Source organism: Engystomops pustulosus, chromosome 9 (assembly GCF_040894005.1).
Source record: "Engystomops pustulosus chromosome 9, aEngPut4.maternal, whole genome shotgun sequence".
Lineage (NCBI taxonomy): Eukaryota > Metazoa > Chordata > Amphibia > Anura > Leptodactylidae > Engystomops > Engystomops pustulosus.
This window is the reverse complement of record NC_092419.1, coordinates 81896007-81910017: the sequence shown is the minus strand read 5'-3', so window position 1 is coordinate 81910017 and position 14011 is coordinate 81896007. Positions and strand designations below refer to the sequence as shown.

Sequence of the window (14011 nt, the reverse complement as noted above, 5' to 3'; positions counted from 1 at the left end):
AAAATTGCCACTGATAAAAATCGCAGCTCCCTGCTTTCAAAATCAAATTATACAAAAAAAAACTTCAAAATCTGAAATACCTGTATTGTCCCTCCAATACAGTTCGGAATTTGACAAGATCAAACAAATAGTTAACAAACATCTACCAATTCTAAATGAGGACAATAAATTAGAACATATCCTCAGGGATGGCTGCAAAGTGGTTGCGAGAAGAGAACGCACGTTGGGCAATATACTGTCCCCCTCCATGATTAGGGACACTGACCAACCGTCTAGTTGGTTATATCACCAGGGTTTATATCCCCTCCGGGAAGTTTACTTTTCCATAACCTAGGACAGTGATGGCTAACCTTTTAGAGACAGAGTGGCCAAACTACAACAAAGACCCAGTTATTTATCGGAAAGTGCCAACACAGAAATTTAATTTGTGAGTTATACTCCCTTCTCTGTCACAGTTTTCACTGAGGACACCAATAAAGCAGAAAATAGTCCCAGGTTGCGCTGTCACTTTAAAATAGCTCTGTGCACAGCAAGTCCTGGGCTGTCTGGGACTGCAGGAAGATAACTGGAGTCATCTCTGGTGATGGCCTGAGTGCCCACCGAAAGGGCTCTGAGTGCCACCTCTGGCACCAGTGCCATAGGTTCGCCATCACTGACCTAGGAGATTGGTTTAATTTCCTGTATGACGCCCATAGGCACAAGCCCTCCCCCATGGGAGTGTCCGCCTTATCACGTGTCTCACACAGATGATTTAAATAGCATATTTTGTTACAAAAATGTATCCATGATTAAGGGCGCATATTGCGCCTGAAACGCGTTGGAAATTACGGTGTGTCCATTGTCTTTTATATGATGTCCGAATAAAGAAAAGTTTTTATCCAATTCCTTGACTCGTGGGATTTGAGCTGGAAACGTACTGTTTATATTGTTTGAAGCCCTCAACATTGAATGAGGATCCGTGCTCTCCCTTCTCAAGGTAAAGATACGTGGTTGGAGCTGAAAACTGCCTGTTGGCGCTTTACTGCAGTATAAATTAGATACAGCGTGCCTCCATGTAGTATAAAAGGCATACAGCGTGCCGCCATGTAGTATAAAATACATACAGCGTGCCACCATGTAGTATAGAATGAATACAGCGTGCCGCCATATAGTATAAAATGCATGCAGAGTAATGGCATGTAGTATAAAATACATACAACGTGCCTCAATGTAGTATAAAATGCATACAGCATGCCACCAAGTAGTATAAAATACATAAAATGTGCCCGATGTAGTATAAAATAGATACAGTGTACCGCCATGTTTTGTAAAATGCATACAGCGTGCCGCCAGGTAGTATAAAATGCATACAGCGTGCCGCCATGTAGTATAAAACTAAAATTGACATGGCGCAGAAGCCCTGATAAATATCACCAAAACTGCATATACATACAGCATATATACACACATACAGTATATACAAAATCTACACACATACTGAGTATACATACAGCAAATATATCAGCGTGTCCTCTGGTGCACGCGGGGGGGGGGGGGGGGGGGAGGTTGTTTGGCTGGTGGCGGTCGGGAGTTTGCCGGAGCCGGGGGGGACCGGAGCAAAGGGCGAAATGAGAGCCGGGAGGTGGCGAAGATGGAGTGGAGAGAAGTATGCGGCGAGAGAGAAGCTCCCAGCAAATGCCCCCTCAGTACATATATACCCCCCAGCACATGCCCCCTCAGTACATAGATAGATAGCCCCCAGCACATGCCCCCTCAGTACATAGATAGATATCCCCCAGCACACGCCCCCACATATATACATATATACCCCCCAGCACATGCCCTCTCAGTAGATAGATAGATAGCCCCCAGCAAATGCCCCCTCTGTATATAAATCGATAGCCCCCAGCAAATGCCCCCTCTGTATATAAATCGATAGCCCCCAGTACATGCCCCTCTGTATATAGATAGAAAGCCCCCAGCACATGCCCCCTCAGTATATAGATAGATAGCCCCCAGCACATGCCCCCTCTGTATATAGATAGCCCCCAGCACATGCCCCCTCTGTATATAGATAGCCCCCAGCACATGCCCCCACAGTATATAGATAGATAGCCCCCAGCACATGCCCCCACAGTATATAGATAGATAGCCCCCAGCACATGCCCCCACAGTATATAGATAGATAGCCCCCAGCACATGCCCCCACAGTATATAGATAGATAGCCCCCAGCACATGCCCCCACAGTATATAGATAGATAGCTCCCAGCAAATGCCTCCTCAGGATATAGATAAATAGCCCCCAGCATATGCCCCCACAGTATATAGATAGATAGCCCCCAGCACATGCCCCCTCAGTATATAGATAGTTAGCTCCCAGCAAATGCCCCATCAGTACATATATACCCCCCAGCACATGCCCCCTCAGTACATAGATAGATAGCCCCCAGCACATGCCCCCTCAGTACATAGATAGATATCCCCCAGCACACGCCCCCACATATATACATATATACCCCCCAGCACATGCCATCTCAGTAGATAGATAGATAGCCCCCAGCAAATGCCCCCTCTGTATATAAATCGATAGCCCCCAGTACATGCCCCTCTGTATATAGATAGAAAGCCCCCAGCACATGCCCCCTCAGTATATAGATAGATAGCCCCCAGCACATGCCCCCTCTGTATATAGATAAATAGCCCCCAGCACATGCCCCCTCTGTATATAGATAGATAGCCCCAGCACATGCCCCTCTGTATATAAATAGAAAGCCCCCAGCACATGCCCCCTCAGTATATAGATAGATAGCCCCCAGCACATGCCCCCTCTGTATATTGATAGATAGCCCCCAGCACATGCCCCCTCTGTATATAGATAGATAGCCCCCAGCACATGCCCCCTCTGTATATAGATAGATAGCCCCCTCAGTATATAGATAGATAGCCCCCAGCACATGCCCCCTCCGTAAGTATATAGATAGATAGCCCCCCAGAACATGCCCCCTCTGTATATAGATAGATAGCCCCCAGCACATGCCCCCTCTGTATATAGATAGATAGCCCCCAGCACATGTCCCCTCAGTATATAGATAGACAGCCCCCAGCACATGTCCCCTCAGTATATAGATAGATAGCCCCCAGCACATGCCCCCTCTGTATATAGATAGATAGCCCCCTCAGTATATAGATAGATAGCCCCCAGCACATGCCCCCTCCGTAAGTATATAGATAGCCCCCAGAACATGCCCCCTCAGTATATAGATAGACAGCCCCCAGTACATGCCCCCTCAGTATATAGATAGATAGCCCCCAGCACATGCCCCTCTGTATATAGATAGATAGCCCCCAGCACATGTCCCCTCGGTATATAGATAGATAGCCCCCAGCACATGCCCCTTCATTGTCCCAGCACAGTAAAAAAAATATATATTTATACTCACCTTCCCGCACAGCTATGCTCTCTGCAGCCTCCTCTGCAATCCTGGGCTCCTCTATGACCCAGGCGCAGTCGCCTAAGCACTGCCTGCTTCCAGTGATCAGAGCACCTTTAAGACACTGATCATTTTGGAGGGGGAAAGGTTGTAGGCTCTGTAACTCATGTGGCCCCCCTCCCCCTTTAATTGCAAAGCGGGTGGGCCCTATGAACAGAGTCCCTATAAACCCCAATTTTTTGGCGTAGAAGTGCTGATATAATCAGGAATTAGCGTACCTCTATCATATGTGACTCAAAAAATATATACAAAGAGTGATTTAAAACATAACCTTTACTTGGGTATTAAAATGGATACAATACAATATAGAACGCTATTGCTTACAAGCACCTACTTTGGCGCATGGTGCCCATCTGAAAAACAGGAAGAAATATGCATGTAAATGCCTGGTGGCCTCCACTTGGGCAATCCTTAAGACGAGAGAAGACACAAGGTTTGCGTAACCAAATATGGATTTGGGGTTCCGGCTCGGGCCTGTGGCGGTTTAGGACCACAGCTCCCAGGTTAGGTCATCAGGTTTGGTAGACATTGGATACAGGGTGTTTCTAGGGATAGTGACATAGTCACCCTGACCCCCGCTGACACCAACAGTCTTATATACCCGGTCTTTGCACTTACTATCCGTCTCATTCACTCCATATGGATGTAAAGTGTCTTTGATCATCCGACTGTTTTAATGACACATTCCCCTCTGTTGACCACTACAACAGACAAGCATCCTCATGAATAAGGAATGCAGACGGTGAATCTTGTACTATATGTTGTTTAGCCCAAAAGTCGAGCCCCTGGTTAGGTCCTATTCAGTATTATTCTTAGATATGTATACCGAGTGGAGGCCACCGGGCATTTACACGCATATTTTTTCCTGTTTTTTAGATGGGCACCATCTAAGCAACAGTGTTCTATATTGTATTATATCCATTGTAATACCAAAGTAAAGGTTATGTTTTAAATCACTGTTTGTATATATTTTTTGAAAAGTATTTGTAGTGATTTTTGGTCATTTTTATTGACCTCTTTTTCTCTCATTTTTATCATATGCCACTGCACGAACCCTGCCGTATGATCAATTCCCCACACTCCCCAGCAGTCAGTATTTGTGAACACAGTAAAGCTAAAACTTCCTGCGTCGTCCACATGGAAAGAATGCGGAGAACATTTGGCGGGGGTCCTGAGCTGTTGGGGTGCTCACCTGTATGTAGTGTATCATGCTATGCAGATTGACTACATACTAAGTGTAATGTACTGCACATGAAGCCGGAGAGTCTTATCCCGTCACCAGGAATAGCAGCTTTCTCTTCTAATGTCTCTCTCGGCTTATTCGTTGCTACCAGATTTATAAATAGACTCCATTTAAACGGAGTGTTTTCCCTTGAATCGTGCGGTGCACTGGTCGAATGGTGCCAGTTCTGAGCATGGACAGTGCCAGCTTGTCTCATCCAGAGATGCTATTCCAGCCAACGGGATAACGGTGCTGGATTTGAAGTAACCAGTCAGCCTTCCTCCCCTCCCTCCCTCCACACTGACAGCTCCTTCCTCAGCTGTTCTGTTTCCCATGGAGCTGCTAGGAACAGCCTGCGTATTAGGATCTACTCTACCCCAAGACCCCCACTGAGGGTTCCCCCTGGTTATCAGAATGCCCTTCTTGGATCTATTCAGGGCTTGTTTCAAGCGTGCAAAGGTAATGATGTGTGATATGGAACTGACAGCTGTGTGTATAGGATAGACCCTGTTCTGTATGATGGATCTAATTGCAGAAATAAGATGTTGTATCATTATGGGGAAAAAAATTATGGATATGGAATCTTCCTACTGGATAATATCTGTGTAAATTTCTCCCAGATCCCTGCTGGAATTTCGGATACGCATTCTCTTGTTTTTTTCTTTCCAGTGCACAAAGTTTGCTTATTCATGAAAGCGCTCTATTCTAGTTAACCCAATGGTAGAATCTGAATTGCTTATGCATAAACTTCTTAACATTCACATGTAGCAGAGGTGAGTTTGCTGAATGCAAGAGAACTGAATTAGAGAAATTAGAGAATAATATGTATATGTAAGGGTTTAATGATAAATTCATGAATTTTTACATACCATTGATATTCATTGCATATCTACTTACCTACCTACCAGTTCATCAAGTTATTGATCTATCCACATCTCTATTACGTGTACCTACAGCAGCCTAATCCACTAAGTGCTGCAGCCTGTTCTATATGGAAATCAATACGTAGTTCCAGTCCGTGAAGCTTCTGCTACATCTCTCAGGGATTCACATGAGTTTCTCAGCTGTTTCTGGTCTCCCAGCTGGGAATTTTTATTGAGCCGTTTATATTGTTCCTGTTTGTGTAATTGTCTTTTTGATGTCTTTTTCTTCTGTGTTATTCAGAGTAATTTCTTATTTGGATAACAAATATCAACAGAAAGTGTAAATCAGCTTGAAAAGTAATTTTCCAAGTACACAATGCAAAAAATATGATGATGTAAGAGGACACTTACTCATAGATCCAGGAACTGTGTCTATGGTGATCTTCTTATATTTGTTATCCATGGCTTCCTACCTTCTAAAATCAACTTTTAAAATTATGCTAATGAAACCAAAGGGCTAATTGGGGTGTTACCAAAGCCTATCCATGCTGCAGCTGCACAGGCTGCTATATTGATTTTGATGGTAGATTTTGTTTAAAATTAGGATTCTTTGTATAGTACTTACCCTATAGTACTCAAGTCCTTCATATCGCTACTGTCAGGATCAGTGGTAGTGGATCTTCTGGACCACTGTGGACCATGACATAAGCCAAGACCTTTGACCCGGAGTCTAAGTGGTACCCGGTTTTCACCAGAGGCCGCCGCAAAGCAGGTTCGACTTGCTGCAGCGTGGTACCACCCGGTCGTTTCACAGGTGCGACTTTGTCCACCGTGGCGGCCAAGGCGAGGTACAGAATCATGAGGCAGAATTGTGGTCGGGGACAGGCAGGAGCTCAAGTCAGGCATCATAAGATCAGAGTCTGGGATATAGTAGCAGGTCAGGATGGGCAGCACAAGAGCGTGGTCAGGAACGGAATCGATCGAGGTCACAATGCGAAATCAGGATAATCCCACAGGGCAGGAATTTATCTTGGCAGGTGATCAGCCAGCGCCAATAATCATCGCGCTGGGCCTTTAAATCTTACAGAGCCAGCGCGCGCCCACTTGGAGACTGGGATGCGCGCGGCGGACCACGGGCAGTGAGGAGACCGCCACTGGAGCTGGGAGCGGTGAGTCCACGTGCAGACAGGCTCCAGAGGCACAGTAAGGCACACGCGTGCGGCTGCGACCCGGGATATGGATCACAGGGGCACCCGTGACAGCAACATACTACAATATCTATATCTCTGATGGTCTATGGCTATTATCTTTCAAAAGTTTAAATTATTTTGCCTTGAAAAGCTCCACACCATAGACACTAATACACATATAACCATCACATATTATGGGTGGCCTCTGATATATATAGTATATTGTAGTAGAGATATTATACCTCATTACTCCTGCACTTACATGAAATATACTATCAGCAGTGGCATCAGTTTGTCTTTGTGAGTGGTGAAAGACCTCAGAGTGACTGATATGGACAGTGAGCAAATATCTGTGGAATGTGGAATCTTCCCCTATGGACCCCTCAGAGAATCATGACGTTATTTCAGATTTTTATGTGATGGGAACCTTAGGCGCCATAATTCCAACCATTATAGATGCAGCAGTTAATGTAAATGTAGTTTAAATCTGGTTTCTCAGTATCATATAGACATAAAGTAATTGTTTTTACTTTGTGCCATATTTTTGGTGCAGTCCTAGTCCACAGTGTCAATTCTTAAAGGAAATCTACTATCAAAATCAAGCATGCTAAACCAGGGACATTATTCATACATCCAGGCACCATGACTGTGGTAATCTACTTAAATTTGTTATCCATTTGTGATGCTAATGAGTCAGAAGGGCTCTAGGGGCATTACCAGAGCCCTTCAGTGCTGTAACTGCACAGGCGGTTATAATGAGTTGAACTTTCCTCACTCAAACCTATGTTTTCTCCCTCCTCCCTCAGCCAGTGTAATCTAGCGGCAGCAGGAAGTGGAAGGGAAGACATTGTAACAGCCTGTGAAGCTAGTGTGGCACTCCCCCCCATCCCCTTAGGCTGAGGGCATTGATGGGGAACCAGGGGTCGACACTGGCCTCCTTGTAAAGGGAGGGGAAGGAAAGGACTGGTAGGGAAATGTTCGTGATGCCAGTCGGATAATGGTTGCTGACTTCAGTCCTGGGAGATAGGTGTTGTGGGTCAGCATGATGTTATGAACCCTTCCCGACTAGGGCTGGCTCCCAGGGGATGGATGGAGGAGGTGCCTTGCGATGATGGCGGCGCACAATAAACACTTGCACACTTTGACTTAACTTGAACTTATGGATGCCGGCCACCTTGGTGAGCTATCCTCCTCAATATGATTCTCCAGTTGCTCCTCAATATGTTCCTTGCTTGTTCCTCAGCTGCACTGAACTCCGCTTATTAAAGGCACAACCTCTGAGCTCCTCTGAGACTCAGGCTCTCCTACCTGTCTTCTCTAAACCATGCTTCAGCGGCTGCTGTTTCCTCTCACTGCTCCCGCAGACTGACCACACTGACTCCTGGCTCACACTGACTCTTAACTCCTCCCTTCTTCTTCCCACAATCCTTTGCTACTCTCTCACCTTGGTAGGCCGGCCCCTTCTTTATTAAACATATAACAATTAAAAGGTATATACACGGTACACTGCCTTTGCTGTAGGACCCAACATTTTACACAAAGTGGAGGGTGCTACACTAGCACTGAGGGGCTCTGGAAACACCCACTAGAGCCCTTTAGACTCATTAGCATCATTGTAAAAGTGGATTATAGATGGAAGGAGGCCATGGATAACAAATATAAGGAGATACCACAGCCCAGTGCCTGGATTTATGGGTAGGTGTCCTTGGTTTATTATGATGGATTTTGATGGGAGATAAGATGCTCATTGTTTTCAAAGTTTCTAAAAAACATATTACATGTGGTACACAGAATACAGACGTTCCCCTACTTAAGAACACCCGACTTACAGACGACCCCTAGTTACAAACGGACCTCTGGTAATTTACTGTACTTTATCCTTAGGCTACAATAATCAGCTATAACAGTTATCACTGGTGTCTGCAATGAAGCTCTAGTGTTAATCCTGGTTCTGATGACAATCCAACATTTTTAAAATGAAATTGCCACAGAGACCAAAAAAATTTGTCTGGAGTTACAATGATAAAGTATACGGTTCCGACTTACATACAAATTCAACTTAAGAACAAACCTACAGACCCTATCTTGTACGTAACCCGGGGACTGCCTGTATAGGTAACTTTTGCCTCTAATTAACAGAATTACTTAGTGTATTTAATACATAGTGTGGAGGAAAAGAAAATACAACCTCTTTGAAGTTAATGGTTTTATGAAATAACACATAAAAACAATTCTGTCTTAAAGTATTCAATTACAACCTTTGATGAAAAACACACAAGAGATTCAATGTCATGATGTGATCCTCAGCAAGTGTGACCACCTCTAGAAGTATTGAAAGTTTGCCAGTATGGAGCATTCAGCAGTTTGAATATACAATACCATGAAAACACGTGTTGCCTCTTCAGTCTTGCAAGGGTTATAAGACCATTACCAACAATTTGAAGTGAGAAAGATTATTCACAGCAAAAAAACTGTTAAGACAGTTGACAATTTTTCTTGGAATGGATCTCTAAGCAAATTGACAATCAGACCATTCAATACAAAATAATCTGCAAAAAACAAAATCTTCAGACTCCACAGGCCTCAGTTAGCATGTTAATGGTTCATGTTTTAATGTTTTTCAAAAGAACATGGCAGCACAGCATAACCAATATCTAACCTTTTAACAAACTTGTAAAAATCAGAAGTCTAGTGTGTGTATATGAGGAGTAACAGTATTTATGGACATTGGGGCACATTTACATACCAGGTCCCGCAGAGTTCACAAAAGTGCATTGTCTGATGATAATGCCCTGTGCCGCAATTCACTAAGACTGTGCGCCTGATATCCTGGATGTGTCACTTCCCCGCTCAGGTCCGCCGGAGTTCACCTTCTTCTTCCTGGTGCATGTAAGTGCTTGATCTTGCAACACAAATTGAAAGTTAAATCCTGCGCTTAGTCCGAATCAGTCGGATCGTGCCATAGCACGCCCCCGATCTGTGTCGCATGAAATCCAGCGCGGCTGCGACAAAAACCGACCACATGCGACACAAACACAGCGCAAACCCCTGTTAAATACCCCTGTCATATACACACACACACACATACATACACAGTATATAACCAGTAATGTTTATTATAAAAGCAGATTGGGAATTATTATTAAAAAGTCTATGAGAACCTGTCACTAGGAAATGTGATATCCTGGTGTCAGAGACCGGTGTCTAAGGATAACATCCTTGTCTTCATGGGAAAACCCCTTTAAGAAACCACAACTGCTGCATCAATGTCCTTTTGCACAGAGACCACAAAGGAGATTTTTAGCCACAGTGCCATGTTTGGCAAATGCCAGACACAACACCACAGACAGACTGTATAGGGTGGAGTGGAGGGGTGGTGATTGCGGTTTTTAGTTATTAAGTTGACCATAACTCCTCTGTATACCAGAGTTTTCTTGAGTTTTCTTGCAATACTCTATGCCAGTGATGGCGAACCTTTTAGGGACTGAGTGCCAAAACTACAAGCAAAAGCCACATATTTTTCACAAAGTGCAAAATGGCAATTTAAAGTAACTAAAGTAACTCACAGGTTTCAAAAGTATTGGCATCCTGAGTTCACCAATACATTAGAACTGAGAAGTTTGGATTATTATTGTAGCTTCCCTCTAAGGTCCCTTAACAGGATGAAGTCCAGAGAAGGGTCTACAATGATAATCCAGCTATTTCAGCACCTCCTCGCTCCTCCTGCACTTCTAGTCACTTTAAAATAGCGCTGAACGTGGCACCTCCTGGGCTGTCTGTGACTACAGGAGAAGGTCCTGAATGGTGACCTTTGTGCTGGATGATGGGTGCCCACAGAGAGGGCTCTGAGTGCCAGCTCTGGCACCCGTGCCATAGGTTCGCCACCACTGCTCTATGCTATAGTGAAGCATATTAGCAAATTCACAACACAATGGAGCTCATTTATGATGGGTCGCACTGCACACTTTTGTTGGATTGTGCACCTTTTTCAGGCCTCCATGCAACACAAATTAGGGGGCAAGCGGTCAATCGATCCAACTGATTTGGACCAGAGCCATATTTAACTTTTAAATTGTGTCACACGCCCTATGTTAAAGATGCAAAAAAGATGGTGAACTCTGTTGGACCAGTGAGGGGAAGTGGCACATTCATGATTTTGGGCGCACAATCTTTGTAAATCGCGGCACACAGCATTATAGACGGACAAAGCACTTTCAGTGAACTCCAGAGACCCTTTAAGTAAATGAGCCCCAATAACTGAGAAAGAAAATAATTAAGATGTTGAAATTCACCAGTAAAAGACCAGACCTCAATCCATTTAAAATATTGCAGTAAGAAAGCTGTGCATAAACAAATCTCCACAATCCCCAATGAGATGATGCAAAAGTGTAAGAAAGATTTTTCCAAAATTCCTCCAGGGTGATGTTAGAGACTGATAAAATCATCCAGAAAATGACAACTTCCAATTATTGTTATAGGAGTGGTTATACAGGCTATAGATCCACGGGGTGTACTGTGCTCTTCAAACATGGGATCTGCATTTTGGCAGGTTTTCTTATATATACACAATGACACGTTGAAATCTGTTGTGTATTGTTATTCATCTAAATGTAAGTCCTTCTATGAAACAGAGTGTTTTTATGATGTCCTGATACATAACCAATAGAATTCAAAGGAGATGTATTTTCTCTTTTTCATTATTGCAACTGGAGAGAAGAGACGGGTATAACTGGACACTATGTGGCGCATTTACTTACCCAGTCCGGAGGATTTCCCGAAAGTACATTGTCCGACAATAATGCGTTGTGCTGCGATATCCTCCATGTGTCGCTTCCCCGCTCAGGTCCGCCGGAGTTCACCTTCTTCTTCCCGGTGCATGTAAGTGCATTGTAGGTGACACAATTTTAAAGTTAAATCCGGCGCTCAGTCTGAATCAGTCGGATCGTCCGACGGCCCGCCACCCAATTTGTGTCGCATGAAAGCCGGCGCCACTGCGCTAAAAACCGATCGCGTGCAACAAAATCCCCTTCTAAATGCCTGTCCCAGCGGTGCAAATCCGAAAATTTCGGAATATCCGACTAAAGTGTGGTCCATGGGACCCTTAGTAAATAAGCCCCTATATACTGCTTTGCAGACACATACCTTAAAAACTAAATGTTCATTAAACATGCATGGAAGATCTAAAATTGTTAATACAACTTTTCTTTTGTGTATCCTTCTACACAAAAGGGTTTCCTCTAGTGGGACAACTCACTAGAATCTCATGAGTTATCCCACAGATATTCAATACAATTGGGATCTGGGAAACTTGGAATCCATGTTAACACTTTCAACGGTGTCAGATGTCAAACCATCCATGCATCCATGTTTGCAGTGTGTCAGGTAGCATTTTCCGGCAGATTGAGATCACTGTTATTAGGAAGTATTGTTGAGCAGACTTGAACCGTAAAGTTCATTAGAAATTTGGGTCTGGGTCCGAATCAACCCCCCTCCACAGTTAACACCCTTGGCATCAATCATGGGCATTTACTCTATAAATGGTGCTGACAAAGTTGGTGACTATGGAAAGGTTGGTGCCGGGCATTCAAACAACCGCAATTGGTTCCTGCACCGATCACTGATGTTACTTTTGGGGGTTTGGTACCCAGACCCAGGCATATTTTTCAAAGTAAAATTTTAGTGGGTCTACTCATCATTCTTAGCGAGTTATAATGCCTTGAAGAGACTTACTTGCTCTGCATCCACTATGTGAGTACTTGGTTACTTGGTACTTGGAAACCTACTATCAGGAATCCCATTAGTATCCTAAACCCTACACTATGCTTCGCTAACAATAAACCTATAACAATTTTTAACCTAATCTACAGTTTGCCTAGCTGATATGCTAATTTTTCTAGGTGTGGAGTAGCCCCCAGGGGAGCAGAAGCAGAGGCTACTCAACTACGCCCCAGTAGTCTTTGCTGTCCCAGTCCCCAGTCCCTACCACGGTAAATCTGGCTTACAGCTGCTGCTGGAGGTATGGAGGGACATCAGCGATTACTTGGGCATGGAGTAGCCCTTGTTCCAGCTCCCTGGGGAGGCTACTCTATGCCCCAGGAGCCTCCTTGGAAAATTTGCATATTAGATAAACTGTAGATTAGGTTAGAAATTGCTACAGAGTTAGGGAAGCATAGTTTAGGATTAACCTTCCATCATATCTATCTTAATAGGTAGATTCATAATGGTAGGTTTCCGTTAAGCGTCTCTTACATCTGAAATTGATGTGAGATTCTCTTTCTGCATCTAGACAGCTTACTCATGCTATTACTCTGACTGTACTGCCTGTTCCCACCACTAGGGGCCTATGAGATTCTTAAGAATGTAAGCAGCCGATATGTAGCAGAGCCGACACTGTACTGTACTGATCAGTCTGTGGCACTTTTCACGTCCGTGATAACTGACAAATGTGAATGCAGCCTAAGACACAACTATGATCGTTCAGGCCATAGGCAATAGTCAGTATACAGAAGGATAACCAATCTTTTTGTTTTCATCTTTTTTTTCTGGAGACCTTATGAAAGAAAAATAGTAGCTTCACAGCAAACATTTACATGAAAAGTCCCAGGCTTTCTTATCTGAATAGAGCAGGAGAAATCCATGCACATGGCGCTGCAACCCCAATCAAATAGACTATAGAGCTCTACCATGTTTCCGCACACCATCTTTCACTTCTTATCTATATCTTTCTTTGCTAGATGAAATGATTTCTGTAGCACGTTGTCAATTATGTAGTTATTTAGTGTCATACATATATCTTTTTGACATTCCATCATTTCAACATGTGTCATCTCAGGAGACATCTGTATTGTGGCTGTTTTGCCTTCAAGGAAAATTGTTGTGTGCTAAGAAACAACTGGTAACGCTGGAAAGTAGCGGCTATGTGGTTAGCAGTTTTATGTGGTCATGTTTTTGACAATCGTTAGGACCAGGACTAATATACAGTGGGTACGGAAAATATTCAGAGCCTTTTAAATTTTTTACTCATTGCAGTCAATTAGCAAGATCAAAAAAGGTTTTATTAATGTACACCCTGTACCCCATCAAGTATGCAGCCCCTTTGCACAGTATTGAGTAGAAGCAGCTTTTGAGCTAGTACAGCCAGGAGTCTTCTTGGGAAAGATCCAACAAGTTTTTCACCCCTGGATTTGGGGATCCTCTGCCTCTTCCTTGCAGATCCTCTAGTTTCCTCAGGTTGGATGGTGAACGTTGGTGAAAGCCATTTTCCA

General features: G+C 43.8%; 1 protein-coding gene across 1 annotated transcript in view; it reads left to right on the top strand.

The window, feature by feature from the left end:
* The first annotated feature begins 5027 nt into the window (after nucleotides 1-5027).
* STARD8 (StAR related lipid transfer domain containing 8) overlaps nucleotides 5028-14011 on the top strand; it is a 99389-nt gene continuing 90405 nt past the window's right edge. The window contains exon 1 of the mRNA XM_072125867.1: nucleotides 5028-5152. Within this exon, the coding sequence (XP_071981968.1) occupies nucleotides 5108-5152 (45 nt within the window). The 5' untranslated portion in view covers nucleotides 5028-5107. The remainder of the gene's footprint in view (nucleotides 5153-14011) is intronic.